General features: G+C 42.7%; 4 protein-coding genes across 11 annotated transcripts; all 4 read left to right on the top strand.

Annotated features, from left to right (window-relative positions):
- On the top strand, positions 204–2,894 carry LOC109724825. The gene has a single exon (XM_020253751.1). It carries the CDS (start codon positions 261–263, stop codon positions 2,892–2,894), a length of 2,634 nt encoding a protein of 877 aa, XP_020109340.1. The 5' UTR covers positions 204–260.
- On the top strand, positions 4,867–8,255 carry LOC109724824. Its single transcript, XM_020253750.1, has 3 exons — positions 4,867–5,022; positions 7,493–7,689; positions 7,781–8,255. Exons 1-3 carry the CDS (start codon positions 4,867–4,869, stop codon positions 8,058–8,060), a joined length of 633 nt encoding a protein of 210 aa, XP_020109339.1. The 3' UTR covers positions 8,061–8,255.
- LOC109724583 lies at positions 10,060–10,934 on the top strand. Its single transcript, XM_020253451.1, has one exon. The coding sequence runs from the start codon at positions 10,394–10,396 to the stop codon at positions 10,682–10,684; it is 291 nt and encodes a 96-aa protein (XP_020109040.1). The 5' UTR covers positions 10,060–10,393; the 3' UTR covers positions 10,685–10,934.
- On the top strand, positions 13,361–17,101 carry LOC109724991 (pentatricopeptide repeat-containing protein At3g62890-like). 8 transcript variants are annotated; one of them, XM_020254024.1, is made up of 3 exons: positions 13,361–15,731; positions 15,932–16,042; positions 16,601–17,101. In XM_020254024.1, exon 1 carries the CDS (start codon positions 13,495–13,497, stop codon positions 15,598–15,600), a length of 2,106 nt encoding a protein of 701 aa, XP_020109613.1. In that variant the 5' UTR covers positions 13,361–13,494; the 3' UTR covers positions 15,601–15,731; positions 15,932–16,042; positions 16,601–17,101. The 8 variants fall into 8 exon arrangements, with proteins under 8 accessions (XP_020109613.1, XP_020109612.1, XP_020109610.1 ...); XM_020254023.1 differs by lacking the exon at positions 15,932–16,042; XM_020254021.1 differs by lacking the exon at positions 15,932–16,042 and having other exon boundaries at positions 16,355–17,101.

Raw genomic sequence — 19,197 nt, 5'->3', positions numbered from 1 at the left:
TTTTGCAAAACTGTTGAGTCCAACGTCGACACAGCTTTCCGAGTTGCTAGGATCGCCTCTGGGTGAACCTGGACAAAGGGAGCCGCTGTAAGAACCGACCCCGGTTCTTGAACTCACAGAATTGACTGGGAAATCACACGCCCACCATCTGTTCGAGTTCCCACCTGGTGCCTGCAACACTCTTGCAGGTGGATCCAGCTAACGATTGAGCGATAATTGGGTCGGCGAGAGGTAACCGATTCAAATTCGTGAGCAAGACGATGGCCGAGGGAACACGTTTGAAGCTGCTCGATGAACATGTCCACGTGCTAGAGAAGCAACTACAAGAGTTAACAGTGGGTAATGAGAGGAAGTTTGAATCGCTGGCAAGTCGGATGGAGGCGATACGTACCGAGGGACAGTCCCATTATGACGATTGGAAGAGAGATTCTGCGCACACCTCCAAGAAGTTGGAACAGATTATGGACCTGCTGAAGAACATACCACAAGCATCATCAACCAAGGGAGTTACTTCTTCAACCAGTCCAGAGGAACGAGGTATATTACCAAACCCATCTCATTCTCATACAAAGGAAGATCATCATATACAATCTACTATAAATCGATCCGGTTCTCAATTTCCATATCCCAAGTTAGTTTTTCCTATGTTCATGAATGACAACCCAAGGAGTTGGGTGAGAAAATGTGAGAGGTACTTTGAATTCTATGGTATTAAGGAGCATCAGAAGATGGAATTAATCGCAATGCATTTGGATGATAAGGCTGATACTTGGTTTCAAGGATACCTGGCAGAGAAAGGAATGGTCAGTTGGGTAGATTTCTCTGAAGAGGTTTGTAAACGATTCGATACTAAGGGGTTAGTGGATGCGGTGGAGGAATTTAACAAATTGGTACAAACAGGGACAGTAGAAGAGTACCAAGAGCAGTTTGAGGAATTAAGAGCGCGGATCCTTACCACTGATTCACAATTCTCCGGGAGTTATTTCTTATCCAGCTTCTTAAGTGGGCTAAAGGAGGAGATTAAGTCGGCCGTCAAGATGCTCTATCCCCGCACATTAGCGCAAGCTTTTGAACAAGCTAAATTGCAGGAACAAACCATTGCTGCTATGATGAAAAGGAAGAAGCAAATGTTCAAACTGGCAGGAATCACCAATTCTTCAAGCAATTACAAGGGTATAGGTTCGGCAACGTCGGGAAGATATTCCGATACCACCAGGAACCAACCCAAGTTTGCAGCAGAAAAGGTTTTTCCCAACCGGCAATTAATCGAACAGAGAAGAGCGGCGGGACTGTGTTTCAAATGTGGAGATAAGTACAGCCCGGGCCATATTTGTAAACAGCAAGTTGTGAATGCCCTGCAAGCCGTTCCTGAGGTGACTGAAGTCTATGATGAGATTAGCTTGCAAGAGGTAGAAGGAGAAAACAAAGTTGAATTAGAAGAAGCCGAGGAATTGGGATTGTCCATTCATGCCCTAAGTGCCGAGGACAGTCAAGATACAATAAAGATACAGGGAGAAAGTAAAGGAAAAACTTTATCCATTCTGGTGGACACCGGGAGCACACACAGTTTTATTGATATCGGAATCGCGAAAGAGACCAAGGCCAGCATAACCACTACTAACCCACTATTGGTAACAGTAGCCAATGGCCAAAAGGTACTAAGTAAGCTTAAGTGTACCAACTACGTTTGGGAAATGCAAGGAGAAAAGTACTCGGCCGACTTACGAGTGATAAGGCTTGAAGGGTCAAGTATGATCCTCGGGATCGACTGGTTAAAAGCTCACGGGCCAATCACCTTCGATTATGAGATTAATACTGTCATTATTACTAAAGGGGAGAAGAAGATCCACCTCAAGGGAATGACTGAAAAGGCCCAATTGCGAAGTATTACCGCGAAACAGCTGCTGCAGGAACCTCAGTTGGGCAGTTGCTGTGCAATAGCACAGTGGATTCCGCCAGATAGCGGAAAAGAAGAGAACATACCCGAATCCATTCAGGAAGTGTTGCGGGAATATGGGGATGTTTTCCAGGAACCACAGGGTCTACCTCCTACTAGGAGCCAGGATCATAGGATACCTTTACTGACCGGGTCTTCGCCAGTTAACATTAGACCCTATAGGTATACCTTTGAGCAGAAGAATGAAATGGAAAGACAGATAAAGGAAATGTTACAAACAGGGATCATTCAGCCCAGCCATAGCCCCTATGCATCTCCGGTGCTCTTGGTTAAGAAAAAGGATGGAACATGGCGCTTTTGCGTCGACTATAGACAGTTAAACAAGCTCACAGTGAAGGATAAATATCCGATTCCCATTATTGAGGATTTACTCGATGAGTTGGGGGGAGCAAAATATTTCTCAAAAATTGACCTGCGTTCGGGATATCACCAAATCCGCATGCATCCTAGCGACATTCCGAAGACGGCTTTTAGAACCCACATCGGCCACTACGAGTTTCGGGTCATGCCCTTCGGACTTACTAACGCGCCGGCCACGTTCCAAGCTATCATGAATGAGATTTTTGATCGCTTCTTGAGAAAGTTCGTATTAGTATTTTTTGATGATATACTCATATATAGTAAGACCCTGCAGGAGCATGTGGAACATTTGAAAGAGGTGCTGGGAATATTACGAGATCACAGCTTGTTTGCCAAAAGGGTGAGGTGTTTCTTTGGGCAGAAACAAGTAGATTACTTGGGCTTTGTAATCACTGAGGACGGGGTGTCGACAGACCCGAGTAAAGTAGAAGCCATGATCCAGTGGCCTTTACCCAGATCTGTAAAAGAGTTGAGAGGGTTCTTGGGGCTTACCGGGTATTACCGGAAGTTTGTCAAAGGTTATGGGATAATAAGCCGACCCCTAACAGAGCTCTTGAAGAAAGACAGTTTTAAATGAAGTGAAGACGCGACTTCGGCATTTCAGAGGTTAAAAAAAGCGATGACGGAAGCTCCTGTGCTGGCCATGCCTGACTATTCGAAGCATTTTGAGATAGAAGCAGACGCCAGTGGCCAAGGAATTGGAGCCGTGCTGAGTCAAGGAGGGAGGCCCATAGCCTATCTGAGTCAAGCAATTAGTAAGAAGAATCTAGGGTTATCGACCTACGAAAAAGAGTTCTTGGCTATTCTTGTCGCTGTGACAGTGGCGGCATTATCTAAGCTTAAAGCCCTTTATAATAAAGACGGACCACGAGAGCTTGAAGTTTCTATTGGAGCAGAAAATTAACACCGCCATTCAACAAAAAGGTCTACTCAAACTCATGGGCTTAGATTACGTGATTCAATATCGAAAAGGAAAGGAAAATTGCGCAGCTGATGCCTTATCGAGACAAGGGGTGGAGGAAGGGGTGGTCCAAGCAGTGACGGGAGCCGTTCCGGAATGGGTTACTGAAGTAAGTAAGAGTTACGAAACAGATAATCATTGTAAGCAACTGCTGGCTAAGTGCACACTCCAGACTCCTGCGGACCAAGGTCACTATACGCTTAAACAAGGGCTGATCAGGTACAAAGGGAGGATATATATAGGACAAGATGGGAAATTGAAAGAAAGAATACTACGAGAGATGCATGACTCTCCGTTAGGAGGGCACTCCGGTAGGCAACACATGTATAAGCGAGTGAAACAAGTGTTCTACTGGCCAAAACTGAAGGAGGATGTGAAGAAGTATGTCGAGAAATGTGAAATCTGCCTCAGGAATAAGTCAGACAATTCGATGTATGCGGGTTTACTTCAACCACTACCCATTCCTACTCGGATGTGGAGCGCAATCAGCATGGACTTCATCAAAGGGCTGCCCAAATCTGAAGGTAAAGACTCTATTCTGGTAGTGATAGATAGACTGTCCAAGTATGGACATTTCATCGCATTGACCCATCCGTTCACCGCCATAGAGGTGGCCAAGGCTTTCTTTGATAATATATATCGCTTGCATGGGCTGCCGGAGGTCATAGTTTCGGACAGAGATCGAATTTTTACTAGTCAGCTTTGGCAAGAACTATTCGGGTTGCTTGGGACTAAACTACACATGGGATCCGCATATCATCCACAGTCAGATGGACAGACGGAACGATTAAATCGATGTCTAGAAACCTATCTTCGCTGTTTGTGTTTCCAACACCCCAGGAAGTGGTTTCACTGGTTGATCCATGCTGAATGGTGGTACAACACCAATTATCATACATCCTTGGGGACCTCTCCTTACCAGGCTCTTTACGGGCAATCGCCTCCTAACTATATGATTGGCAACCTTGATAAGAGTACAGTGGGGGTGGTACAGGATTGGGGAAAGGAGAGGGAGAAGCTAACACGGGAGCTCAGGGACAATTTGCAAAAGGCTCAGAATCGTATGAAACAGTTTGCTGACAGGAGGCGAACAGATCGAGAGTTCAAAGTTGGAGATTGGGTATACTTGAAATTGCAACCCTATCGACAGCTCTCGGTGGCAGTTCGAAAAAACCTTAAGCTTTGTTCACGCTACTTTGGGCCTTACGAGATAACCGAGAAGATCGGGGCAGTCGCTTATAGGCTAAGGTTACCTGAAGGATCAAAAATCCACCCAGTTTTCCATGTATCACTACTCAAAAGAAGTCCCAAGGAAAAAGCACAAGTGACCCCTACAATACCGTTGGTGGGGGAGGAAGGGCAGTTACTTGCAGAACCAGAAAGGATACTGGAGCGGAAGATGGTCCGTGCAGGAGATCGGGCGGCTACCAAAGTCTTGGTCAAATGGACCAACTTGCCTGAAGAGTCGGCGACCTGGGAGGACTACCGTTTCCTAATCTCGCAGTTTCCGGCGTTCGATCCTTGAGGACAAGGATGTGCTAAGGGGAGGGGATTGTTACGACCGAGGAATAGGAGGGATAGGAGGTAGATGGAGCAGAGAGGGAAAGGAGGAAGAGAAGCAGAGACAAGGAGGGCGGCAGCGATAAGATCGAAGGGAGTGTACTTACCGGGTTACCAAGTAATGGGTTTGGTTACTTCAACCGATCCATTAAGCATCCGACTCCGGAAGGATCAGTTGATGGCGGTAAGCCTGGGAGGCACCCAATCCAATCTCAATTAGATCAGGCCCATCGGAACCACTAAGTATAAACACAATTAAGCTGCAGTCCTTGTTACTGTACTCTTTTTACATTTTGGTCCCCATATTGAGGGGTATAAATAGTAGCAACTACCTGTAACAAACTATGAGAAGTTTGAATAAAAATCCCCCATTCTCCCCAACTCTCTCTCTCTCTCTCTCTCTCTCTAGCTCGTCTTCCTCTTCTCTATCTCTCCTTCTTCTTCCTCACTCCAATTCTATCTCATCTCAAGCACAGATCCATTCTCAATCGAAGCTATCGATCTCGCACAGCTGATACCCGATCAGTATTCGATTGAATACTGTTTATCATCATCTCCAATCCACGATCCTCGGTTTCATCCTCATCAGATCGAGGCATCGGATCAGGTAAGCCGATTCTTCATCCCATTGCGCCATCCATCAATCCATAATTGGGTTGCGCGGTGGTCGGAATCATAACAACCGCCCACCTCCCAAGCAACGTGTTGGCACTCTATCCTCCACCTCCACCGTGCCCTATTTTGTACAGGTCCTTTCCCGCTCGCTGTCCGATCACTGTCTCATCATGTTGTACGTTCGCGCCACGTTCACTGGCGGGCGTAGGACTGACGAATTCGCCGGCGGCGGCGGGCGGAGGGCGGAGATCGCGCAGAGGCAGCAGTCGGCGGAGGAGGAGTCCATCGGGAACAGCCAAGCAGGTTTTCACATTTTCGCTTTCCTTCGATCGCTTCGCCCGCTGGCTCTAATAATAAGGCGGTAAGTCTCATGCGAAGATTCCTATATATATATTATATATTTTTTTATTACTTAGGATTGGGACTAATGATGTACATCCCCGTAATTAATAATAATGATGATATATATATATATATATATATATATATATATTCTTCTCTCTATCAATTCTATATATTTTTTATATTCANTTTTTTTTTTTTTTTTTTTTTTTTTGAGAAAAGTCGGCCGTAGATTGTTAATAAAGAAAGTAAGACACGATCCCCCTCTGATCGTCATCAAGGTTTCAACGGTGGAGATCTTCCATGTGTGCAACCCCTCTTTTTTTTTTCTTTTTCTTTTTGAAAAAAAGTGCAGGATCCTTTTGAATTCTAACTCTTTTTGTAAACGGACATATAAATTTTTTATTTTAACATTTGAAGTCCATAAATTTTTTTAATAAATAGTTTAACAGAACACTTTCTGCAGCAACCGAAGTACTTAATTATATAGTCGTGTAATCACATATTTTACGTGTAATTGTATCTATAAAGTTTTAAAATAAAATAGAATTTATAATTGCCGATCCCAATATATTAAAATTTTTTTAAAAAAATAGAAGATATGTTCATCACGTTTTCAAATCTCATACTTTTTATCAAATTTAAAATAANATAATTGCCGATCCCAATATATTAAAATTTTTTTAAAAAAATAGAAGATATGTTCATCACGTTTTCAAATCTCATACTTTTTATCAAATTTAAAATAAAAAAATAATTATTTTATTATATTTTAAAGTTTGATAATTAAGAGTATTAAAAGTACAATACGTCACTAAAGTAACTATGGAGGGAATAATTTCAACCAACGGAGAAGAGAGATCTATTAAATTGATGAAATTTAAAAAATTTAATTATTAAAATTAAAAGCCGAGATCTAATATTTACAAAGCCACCGTTTGGTTGGGGGTTAAGGGGTGGAATAACCCCTTAACCCCTAATTTATATCCAAACACCACTCTTTTGGGGTGGGGTTAGTAAACCCCACCCCAAACCGGGTTAGTGGGGTTTACTAACCCCACTCCCCCTCCCAACTTTAACCCCGCACGCATTCCGAGCCCTCACCTTTTTCTTCTTTATCAATCATTAACCCCACTCCCCCTCCCAACTTTAACCCCGCACGCATTCCGAGCCCTCACCTTTTTCTTCTTTATCAATCATTAACCCCACTCCCCCTCCCAACTTTAACCCCGCACGCATTCCGGGCCCTCACCTTTTTCTTCTTTATCAATCATTAACCCCACTCCCCCTCCCAACTTTAACCCCGCACGCATTCCGAGCTCTCACCTTTTTCTTCTTTATCAATCATTATATTTTTATCCCACCTACTCCAACCAAACATTTTTTTTCACTATCCTATACTAACTCCAACCTCCAACCAAACACAAAAAAATTTTAACATCATTTTAACTCTGAACTTAACCCTATTCCTGGAATAGCTATTTTTTCTTAACTCCGAACCAAACGGGGAGGGTCAAAAGTTTGGCCGCTCCATCTGTTTTTTTTTTTTAAATATATTATTATTTGGGCATAAACCAATGTTGTCATCTGTCACTCTCTTTCTCTCTCTTCTAATAAACAAAAACATTTTGACAGGTGGTGGAAACTGCGGCTCCCCTTCCCCTGTTCACGGCTTTAACTAAAAAAGCCAATATTAGCCCCCTGTATCTGGGAAACAAGGGAAGGGAGGACCTGCAAAACCAGCAGCAGCAGCAGCAGCAGCTACCAGCAAACTCCAGATCTCGATCTCTCTCTCTCTCTCTCTCTCTCCGGACCACAGAACTCCCCCTATTGATGCGATCTCCTTTATAAAAGCCTCTTACTCCTCACCATTCCTCCACCAAATCATTCACAGGTACTACTAAATCCCCCCCCACCGTCTCAAATTATTAATCATCGAAAGAAACGATAAGAATAGACATACAATCAATGGCTTCTGTGAGCAGCAGGGTATCTCTGGTGGTGGCTTCGAGCGTCGGGGCCGTGGAAGCGCTCAAGGACCAAGCGGGGCTCTGCCGATGGAACTACGCCTTGAGATCCCTCCACCACCGCGCTTCCGACGCCATCGATTCCTTCTCCTCCTCCCACCATTCCACGATGCGTCTCATGACTCCGTCTTCTTCGCCTTCCACCGGAGAGTGCGGCGTCGGATTCAGATCCAAGCCCAAGCGCTCCGAGGAGAAGCTTGCCAAAGCCTACCACCTCATCTGCTGGGGCCCTAATTAGAATGGATCATGCCTCAAGGGGAGGAGGAGAGGAGAGGAGAGGAGAGGAGAGAGCTGGTCTCAAAATTGTTTGTTTAAACAAAATAAATCCTTGGTTGCTGATCTCCTCTGTATTTGCTAATGTTTGTACCTAAAAAATTTTGAGCGAGTACGTAACATTAGAAATTTCATTACTTGTGCGGGATTTTTTCCTTAATTTCTTCTTATTACCCAAATCATCTCTGTGATCCATCGCGCTATTATTACCGATCTCCCTTTGATCGTCCCACGACCACAGCGCGTTTTACAGTGGAAAACCACCAAAATAACAAACAATGCTGAGGAACAAGTTACAATGGATGATCGCATCTTCTCAAATTGGGTATCTAATTAACTCTTTACACCTTTGTTGTCGTCGCTTCTTCTCGAGTACCGCGAGGACTCGTTACGGAGGAGCTAGCAAGCAGTCCCCACAACAATTTGGACATTCACCTAAAAATCACAGCAATTTAAGTTATACATGTTAAGTTTTTAAATTTTGAGGTGAAAAGGTACGTTCTTAAACAGAAATTACACTAATTTTTTAACACTATTTTAACGAAATATTTTGCAACAGCATTTTTATAATTTCCTTCACACAATCGATTGAATTTTAACAATGTTTTATTAAATGTTTGAAAATAAAATTTTATAAATTCAATACTCGAATTAAAAGTTTTAAAGTTTAGATATTTAATTTTAAAATGCACTAATAATGGTAAACTTAAGTTTCATACATATTTTTTTTAATCACATACACATGAATTTGCGAGATAATAACTTAAATAATATTATTCTAGTTATATTTCTGCAATATTCATTAGGCAATTATTACATGCTCCATCCATTAATTAAGAAAAGAGAAGCTAAAATAAAATATTAATGCAATCTATGTAAGAAATGAGCCTGTGACTTATCCCTTTAAAAAAAAAAAAAGAAGAATTGTTAATGCAAGCAGACAAGCCCTTCCCGATGAAAAGCAGGGACAACAAATTTGAATTTGTTGGCATTTGACGGGCTAATCATTTATTAGAAGACAATTATAGGTCACAATTTTGTATATGACAAAATTCAAACTGAGGATCTGTAGTCTCATAGAAGAATATAATTAATTTTTTTATTAGAGAAAAGTAACATACTATTTATTTTATTTAATTTTTAAAAAAATAAATTTTGCTCAAAATGTATAACTATACTTAAAAAGAACAATAGTTAATTACTCTTAGTGATGGCGTTAAGCAAATAATTCATTAATTAAAAGGGATGAAAGTAGGGGGTGTTTTGGTTTTCATAAAAAATATCGTAAAATAGTTATCCAACTGAAAATTTATTTTTTATTAATTTCATTCTAAGAAAAAAAATTTCTGATTTTTTTAAAAAAAATTATAAAAATTATTTTTATTTTTAAAATTTTATTCAGAAAAATATTATTCCACAATTTTTTTTCTTTTTTTATGATTTTATTTAAAAAAAACCAAACTACCCCTCAACTAAAATGCAATACCACACTTATAGTTTTGCTTTTTTCACTTTAATACTCTATAGTTTAAAGTGTATTAATTTAGAACTCTATGATTTCATTTTTTTTCTTTTCGTGAGCTCCTCCATTAATATTTCGTTAAATTATACATAAAAAAAATTATATATTCCATCTAAATTTATCGAATATTCACTTTAGTAACTTTTAATTTTTAATTTTATTACTGATTTAATAAAAAAATATATTTATTTATAGAATATTAAATTGATATATTTTAAATTATATAATAGTTAAATAAAAAGTGCAAATCATATAAATTGTGTTTGATGTTTTTTCATAAAATAATAAGGAATGCCAATTGGCATCTTGTGGCATTCAATTGACTAGGCACACGTCAGCGCTTGATTACTGCCAAGTCCAACCTGTTACGTACCTTGGCAGCTCCCATCTTCTTCGCCAACAAGAAAGAGAGCAAGCAATATTACGACCCCTGGTATTCGGGAAAATCCGCTGGTTTATAATTTAATAATTCGTAATGGGCTCCCCTGCCCCTCCCCAAACCATGAGCTCCTCAGCTCCTCACCCACTGTTTTCACTTCTCCCACACCCACACCCACACCCACCCCCACCCCTCCCTTAGCCTTTCCCTTTCCTCAGCAGCTCTATACACTGCACTCATATATTCCATATATGTATGTGTATATATATATCCCACTCCCCCGCAGGACTCCTCATCAATCAAACAAAGTACTTCACTACAACAAACAACACAACTCGAGAGAAAGAAGAAGAAAAGGGCAGGGGAAAAAAAAAACGAAGGAGAGAGGAAGTGAGAGATGGGTTCTGCGAACAAGGGATCGTTGATTGTGGCGGCGAGCTTGGGCGCCGTGGAGGCTCTCAAGGACCAAGCCGGGCTTTGTCGCTGGAACTACGCGCTCAGGTCTCTGCAACAGAGAGCCAAGGGCGGCAACGCGGGCTCTCTGTCCCAGGCCATGAGGGCCTCTTCTTCTTCTTCCTCTTCCTCTTCGGTCGATCGGAGGAAAGTGATGGATCGGGAGGCCAAGGCGAGGAAGGAGGAGGAGTCGCTGAGGACGGTCATGTATTTGAGTTGCTGGGGTCCTAATTGATTAGCTAGCTAGATCCGAATTTGTTACTTGTTGTATTTAGAACGAACCAGGGGAACGGTGTTGTTTTGATGCAATTAATATTACTGTCTACATACGAACCAACCAGTCTAGTATTGTTCTTAATTAAGTTGGTTTTGATCTCTGCACCCCTGGGCCTGGCACTTTTGTAACTATCGAGTTCTGAGAGTAATATATATATATATATATCTCTTGAAAATATTTTATTTATATATTTTTCTACTTTGGTTCAGATCTCGTTCTACGCTTCATTAGAGTGCAAAAAAGAAAAATTTTGGTTGGGCGATGGTATGGGACGATGATGTATCCTTGAATAAGTGGCTTGGTTAAAGAAGCAGTTTAGTTTCACCTCAAAAAAGAGATGAAAGAAGCAAATTTTGCAAGGAAAAGTTCCAGAAGATCAGAAGCGTTTGTTTCTGTTAAAGCAGCTGCGTTACTCGGCTCTGTCTCTGATTGATTACTTACATTCCATTAAAGCATAGAGAAGAATCTTATTCCCTCCCTGCAAGAAATTCAGATTTAAGAAGCGAAAGTAGGCTCAATCTAAGTGATTGGTGTAAATTAAATTATAGCAGACCATAATTATATAGCAACTTAGCTTCTTATCTGCTTGCTTTACTTCAGTATTTTATCGGCTATTGAGCCTTTCTTTTAATCAATTAATGGACGTCTTACCAATTGTAAAGAAAAAAAAAATTAATGAACACCTTTTTCTCTCAAAACATAGAAAAAGGAAGACTTTTAGCTTAAAATAAGAAAATGGAGTCACTAACGTAGTATATAGTGTCCTCGTATAATCATTTTCTGCGTGTGTTTAGATGGAACTAATGGTGCTTTTTTTTTTTTTTTAAGAAAAAACTACGACGTCGACTACGATGATTATCCACTTTTTCCTTGCTCAACGTATTCCACTTTTCCTTGCTCACGGTATTCGAAAGTGACGCTTTTAATTCTAAGAGCAAATTTCTAATTGATAAGGGATAAAAAGAATGATTTTCTTTCACAAACGTTGTTTTCCTTTAAAAAAAGAAAAAAAGCCACATGTTTGCCCATCGGAATCATCAAAAACCGCAGGTGGATAAAGAGAGCGCAGACATATCGAATCGAAGGAGGACTTTTTCACATAGAAAAAGGATAAGAAAAACGGTAGATAAATTTGGTGAGATATCCATGTCCTCAATTGTCCCACTAAAACAGCTGCCACGTTCCTGGGGCAGTCCCAAAACCACCAACCTCATCATGCTTGTGTGGTTTTCACCCTTAAACCCCCATCTCTCATTAAAAGGACAAGATAAAGAAACAGAAAAAAAAAAAAAAAACGTGAGGGAGAAATTAACAAGGGGTTAAAAATCTCTTATTGATAAATGAGTTTAAGGTACATGAGCAGGATGTGCTTAAGAGCAGCACAGAGACTAAAAGAGAAGCAGCAAATTGGGTCCTCTCTCAAGGCCTCTAATTCCACCCAGATGGGTGTGGCGAACAAACCCAATCAGCTCAGGTGGGTCTCCGGCGACGGCGCTGCAGCGATGGCATCGTCGAGGAATGGAGAGCTCGAGAGGAGGAGGAGAGCAGCAGAGAAGGCGGGGAATGTTATGCACCTCATCTGCTGGTGTCCCAACTGAGCTTCTTTTTACTTGATACTCAGAAACATCAGTTCTCTAGAGTTATATACTACTCACAAATCAACTTTTGAGGTCGTCGTTTAGGAGTTTTAGCTATGTTTCGATTCTCCTGATGTAATATTATCGTAATTTATCAAGCTTCCATAAAGACTTTTTCCTTAAAAGAAAACGAAGAAAAGAAGAACCGCAAGGAACAGAACGAGCATCTTTTCACAGTAAAATTTTTGAGAAATGAAGTATTAAATCTATCGAACGGATATTATCTCAAACAACCAGATACCGCCACGTACTAACGTAGATAAAGAGCATCACTTGTCTATAATTAGCCAAATTGTGATACAGAAACTGAAATCGCCAAATTGTGATACAGAAACTGAAATCCCAAATCCTCTGCACCCCAAATTAATTCTTACAGCTCAAAATCACAGCCGATGATTCTGGGACGCAAAAGCAAAAAAGCGAATCCAAATATCGTGTACAACATTTACACCACCTTTATAATTCTATCAGAAGAAGCCAAACAATAACACGCCTTCACAAAACAAAATCCTCACTTTCTTCCTCCCAAAATATGCACGCATACGGTGGCATCTTTTTCATTTTTTTAATTTTCTGTAAAGTTTATACCTTCTTATTCATGATTTTCCGGGTAACCAAACAATCGATTACACAACAACCTCACAAAACTTTTTTTTTTGAAGAGATAGGTATCATATATGCTACCCGCTTTATTTATTTCATTTAAAAATAAATTTAGCTGAAAATGTGAATCAACTAGTATTCGANGGGGCCCCAGACGCTCAGGAACATGATCATCCGCAGCGCTTCCTCGGCCCGCTTCCGCTTATCTTCACCGTTCGATGCGACATCAACGGGCGAGTCGAGGGCACTGGAGAACCGCCTCACCCGCTTCGAAGACGAGGACGAAGACGATGAGGAAGAGGTGGCGCTGTCCTTAATGGAGCGGGTTCCCTGCGCCACCCGCGCCCCGCTCTGGAGCACGATGCGGCTCGCGTAACGCAGGCTCATCTACGGCGACAAGCCAAGAGCTTCACAAATGTTAAGCTATACCAACCAAAGGGGTGGGAAAAGTGCTTCTTTTTATCGGAAGTGGAGATGCGCACGAAAGGTCGGGTGTGACGGAAACGGATTGGGGAAAAGAGGGGAGAGATGGGGATAGGTTTAAATGACGATGAGAGAAGAAGAAGACGAGGGTACGATTCCGGTGGGCGGATTTGGAGATGGGGACGTTTAGAGGGAGAGGTGGAAACCACCGGCGGTTTTTGGGACGGGTCGAACGGCACGTGCCGGTTGAGGGAAGATGGAAGGTTCCGGAAGCCGGTGAATTTTCAAAGTTTCGGCGTGCGTGTATGGTTTTTGTATGGTTTTGGGCCTGGTGGGCTGGGGGCCCAAGGGATACACGAAACAGGATTCCAGCTGGGTAACTACCAACTGACTAGCAATAGTAACCGGTCTCCTCTCGTACTCACTTCTCACCACCCTCGCCTCTCTCTTTCCCTCTCCCTCTCCCTCTCCCTCTGTCATTCCATCAAACACCTCATGCGCACCATCGGCTACGCCGCTCTCATCTCCCGCTGCGCCCACCCGCGCCTCCTCTGCCAAATCCAAGCCCAGCTCACCACCTCGGGGCTCCTCCCCTCCAGCGTCTTCTTCCACAACGCCCTCATCCGCGCCCACTCCTCAGCCGACTCCATCTCCCTCTACGCCCACCTCCTCCGCCGCGGCCTCCTCCCCGACGCCCACACCTTCCCCTTCCTCCTCCGCGCCTGCTCCCTCGTCCCCGCTCCTCCCCAGGGCCTCTCCGCCCACGCCCACGCTCTCAAGCTCGGCCTCGCCTCCGACCTCTTCGTCAACAACGCCTTCATCCACTTCCACTCCGTCGCCGGGCGCGTGTCCGACGCGAGGAGGCTCCTCGACGAGGCCGCAGTGGTCGACGAGGTCTCCTTCAACTCCATGATTAGTGGGTACGCGAGACTTGGCGATCTACATAACGCACGAAAAGTGTTCGACGAAATGCCCGCGAGAAATGTGGTTTCTTGGAGCGCGATGGTTTCCGGGTACGTTCAAGGAGGTCGCTCCAAGGAAGCGTTAGAGGTTTTCTCACAAATGCAAGCTGAAGGGTGTAAGCCTGATGACACCACTCTAGTGGGTGTTCTTGCCGCGTGTGCCCATCTGGGGGCCCTGGAGCAGGGGAAGTGGGTGCACAGCTATTTGAAGGGAAATAACCTTAGGGTTAGCGTTTTCTTGGGGTCGGCATTGATCGATATGTACGCAAAGTGCGGGGATGCGGAGTTGGGTCTGAAGGTGTTCAACGAAATGAGGGATAAGAACTTGCTGGTTTGGACGACGATGATCAAAGGGCTCGCGATGCATGGCCGCGGTTTGGAGGCATTGCAGCTCTTCTCAGAGATGGAGGGATCAGGTATTGTACCTGATGATATTGCTTTTATTGGCGCACTGTGTGCGTGCACACATGCAGGTTTGGTCGACAAGGGCCGTAAAATGTTTGATTCAATGATACAGCAGTATGGTATTAAGCCCAAGATTGAGCACTATGGTTGCATGGTGGATCTCTTGGCAAGAAATGGGTTACTTGATGAGGCTCGAAAATTAATAGAGCGTATGCCTATGAAGCCTGATGCCCTTATCTGGGGAGCCTTAATGGCTGGGTGTAGATTTCATAAAAATGTGGAACTGGCGGAATATGCGGTCAAGCATTTGATTCAATTGGAGCCAGAATGTAGTGGGGTTTATGTCCTTTTGGGCAATATATATGCTGCTTCGGGGAGACATAATGATGCTAGGGGGATCAGACATTTAATGAAGAGGATGGGAGTGGAGAAGACACCCGGATGTAGTTTGGTTGAGATAAAAGGAATGGTTCACCAGTTCATTGTTGGAGATACATCTCACCCGCGGATAAAAGACATATTGGCCAAGTGGGAAGAGATTGAGGGCAGAATAAGAATTGAGGGATATGTCCCAGATAAGAAAGAAGTGTTGCTCGACATTGAGGAAGAAGAGAAGGAAGATGTGCTTTCTCGACACAGTGAGAAGTTGGCAATTGCTTTCGCGTTGATTAGTACGGGAGACGGCATGGGTATCCGGGTGGTGAAGAACCTTAGAGTCTGCAGAGATTGCCATCATGTAACTAAACTAATATCAAAAGTTTATTGTAGAGAAATCATTGTGCGAGACCGGACACGGTTCCATCTGTTTAAAAACGGTATTTGTTCTTGCAATGATTACTGGTGAGGAGTAAAGTCAGCATCATTTCTAAATCCAGATTCAGTGAAGCTAATTGCTGATAATATTGCTGATAAAGAAGAAGACATTGGTTGAGCTTTTAAAGCTGTCAGGGAAAAGAACACTGACCAACTTTGCAGGTATATATTTCAATTTAAATCCCTAAATCGAATATAGGAGTTATTACCTAGACGACCAATATTAGAAAGTGAGGCGTTTTGTCTAGGACCGGAACCAAGCTCAGGAGTAAAATTAAATCCTGGCCCAACTGTCTATGTTCCGGGCAAGTTTCGGGTGCTCAAAACTAACATTCTGGCTCATGTGGGACTGAAATTTGTAGCGGGACCAGTCTTGTGCTGATTGGACTTGAGTTAATCTCTGCCCAAAACTGGATTTCGACTGCTTTTGGTATTTATATCTGATTTCAACAATCAGCTTGCAGCTACATTTGGTATGATTTCTTCCATGTGTTTTCCTTGATAAATGGTAGCTACAGTAAACTGTGTCATATTTTGAATGTGTATATATTACAATATTTGAGTATGAATTTATGAATTCCTTGAATCCTGCTGATTTGGATTCCGTCAAATTTTAAACCCAACAGTGGCCTGATTGACCTTGAGAACTTTAGGCTCGGCCCAAGAGGGGTTGGACCTCAAGTGCTTAACAAAATTAGGACGAAAACCCTGCACTGATTCAACTGCTGTACATGTATCTTGTTCTAACCCCATTAGTACAACTCCGTAACACATTTACTTTACAGGCTGCAAAACTTGTAGCCCTTTTTCATAAACAACATTTCAAGCGCCTATCAGCAGTGGCAGCAGCAGCCCTTCTCTTCGCCACCTCTGAGCTCATCCCTTCCCATGAATATCCCACCTTCCACACCGCCATTCCCGAATGCCAAATCATGTCACGCCATAAAGTAATAAATAACGTTGGATCAATGCTTTTTATCATTTTACTTTTCCTGATTTCAGATTACTCGTGTGATTTGTTAATACTGTAGGTTAAGATAGAGGAGTGCTTGCATATATTGAAATTGAACGATCAGATGGCGAACGACGGGGCTGTATCGACCGTCATCTTGCCATTGGCGGCACCAGGTGGTCACTCAGTGAGAAGCTCATTTGTGATGGATGACAGCGACGACCTGCAGCATCAGAGCTAATCGTACTTAAATGGTCGTTTAGCACTCATGGTGCAGGCGTGATCGATTTATCAGCCATGTTTTTTTTTTTCCTTTTTTTTTTTTCCCCTTCACCTAGAAGTCATGTATCATCTATGGTGATCATAGATAGTGATGACATATCCACAGTAGCGAAAATAAGAAAAAATAGAAGCAAGCAGTTGATTTTGCATTTTCTTTGTGCAATATTTCTTATTCTCGCTATTTGCTGTCGCTTGGATGTAGTTTATCTTAGTTCTTCCCAGTGAATCTTGCAAAATGTGTTTGCAAAATGATCAACCACGCATGTAATGCACTAATGCTAAGTTCCCTCTTCTCCAATCCTGTACACGCTGTGGATTGATTACATTAAATGACATTGAGGGGTCCATATCGAATGGCCGGTTGTTGAGGCTACGAAAAAAGTTTTGGCGAAGGAGAAACTTTGGGAAAGCATCGGGCCTCCATCAACTTTGTCACGCCCTGCAAAATGTATGTACTAAAATAAATTACAGTAGAAGAGGACTTGCGCTGTATTACTGTAGTTAACAAAAATGTTAAGCTGATTAGATCGAGCGCTAATTATTGATTAAAAAAAAGTATAGACACTTCTTTGTGTATTTCTTTCTTCTTCTTTTTTTTTAAGATAATAGTAATTTTTTCTCAAAATTTCTTGTAATCTCCAATTGAATATATACACAATAAGGATAAACTCATTATAAATGATGTAGATACGTTAATAAATAGATAGATAGATAGATAGATAGATAGATAGATATATAATTAAAAAAAAAACGGCGATGATGTAAAACTCTACTTCAACGACAGAACAAAACAAATTAACGAATCGGCGAACCACCCTCTTTTTCGCAAAAGAAAAAGAAAAAAAAAGGGAAATCCGCGTTGTAATATAGCAAACATATGCGGTCGTGAAAACGGAGCGAAGCCGCGGAATGTGGTGCGGTCACTGCCCGGTAACTTTAAGCACATTCACCCCATTTCTACACTCCGCGTATAATTAAAAATCGCGCTACGAAACGGACAAACAGTGGGGAAGTGGGGCGGGTGAGCTCACCGATTAGTGAGCCTGCGGAAGAACGAGCGGTTACCGCAGACGAGGCCTACTGGGCCACAGTGGAGGCCCTACCAGCCTAGACCAACCGGCCCGAGCCGAGCCGGCCGGGGTCCGGTCCAACTATTCGGGCCGAACAAGGATTTGGTCCGAAGAGATAGGTCCTTTATTAGGCCGTGGTAGATCGAAGTGGGATCGACATTTTGATAAGTCTATTTTTGGGTTGTTTTGTTTTTTTGCCCGAAATGGAAAGTTTTCGTATTCAGGCCACAATATTTGTTAGTTAGCAGCCTTGCCCGTCCTGATAAATAGCCAAACAAAAGCACACCCCCACCAATCCCCCGTATCTCTCTAGATCTCTATATCTCTCTCTAGATCTCTCTCTCTCTCTCTCTCTCTCTCTCTCTCTCTCTCTCAAGCAAGAAATAGTACGTAAGCAATGGCAATGGAGGAGGAGGAGGAGGAGTGGGAGTGGGAGTGGGACATCGAGAACCCTCTGGGGTGGTGCAACGAGGAGAGGGACGCTCCCTCCTCCATCGCCTTCCTCTTCTGCGTCGAGCCCGACCACATGCCCTCCTCCTCCTCCTCTTCCAACAACAACAACAACAACAGCAGCAGCAGAATTGGCAACCTCCACCACCATCTCCCCTTCCGCCGCAGTACCATCGACCTCATCCTCCAGGTTCTTCTTCTTCTTCTTCTTCTTCACCCTGTAGCATACTCATTTCTCTTTAATTAATTTATTTATTTATCTCGGTTCTCTTCAAGATAAAGGTCGCATATATTAATTCGATCTTAATTTACCCGTATTGTATCAGGCTGTGTCCCTGGGCACTGTGGACCACACCGTCGCCTACCTCGCCATCAACTACCTCGATCGCTACATCGCTCGTAGAGGATCCCCGGTACGTACCTACCTCTACCAGCTCGATCCGTCTCCTCATGCCTTGGTTAATTATATTATTTAGCCAAGTTATGTATAGTTCGGAGCTAGCCGGGAAACTAAGTTAACTAACTAACACGGCAACAGAGCGACAAGGAGTGGGTCCCTGGGTTCGTCGCCGTCTCCTGCCTCTCCATCGCCTCCAAGATGATGCACCCAAAATTCTCCCTCCTCCGTCTCCTCGTATGATTTAATATATCTTTTCTTTCCTTCTCTTTTCTTTTCGTCTTCTTCTTCTTTTTTTTTTTTCTCTCTTCTTCCTCCTACTTAAAATTATAGGGAATATCGATCGATTGGTTCTTGATGGACATGTGTATAATATATATATATATATATATATATGTACATGCGTGGTGATCGATCAGAGAGACACGAATTCGTGGTTTGCGGCGGAGACGGTGGGGCGGATGGAGAAGCTGATAC

Source organism: Ananas comosus, linkage group 19 (assembly GCF_001540865.1).
Source record: "Ananas comosus cultivar F153 linkage group 19, ASM154086v1, whole genome shotgun sequence".
Taxonomy (NCBI): domain Eukaryota; kingdom Viridiplantae; phylum Streptophyta; class Magnoliopsida; order Poales; family Bromeliaceae; genus Ananas; species Ananas comosus.
This window is presented reverse-complemented; position numbering and strand designations above follow the sequence as displayed.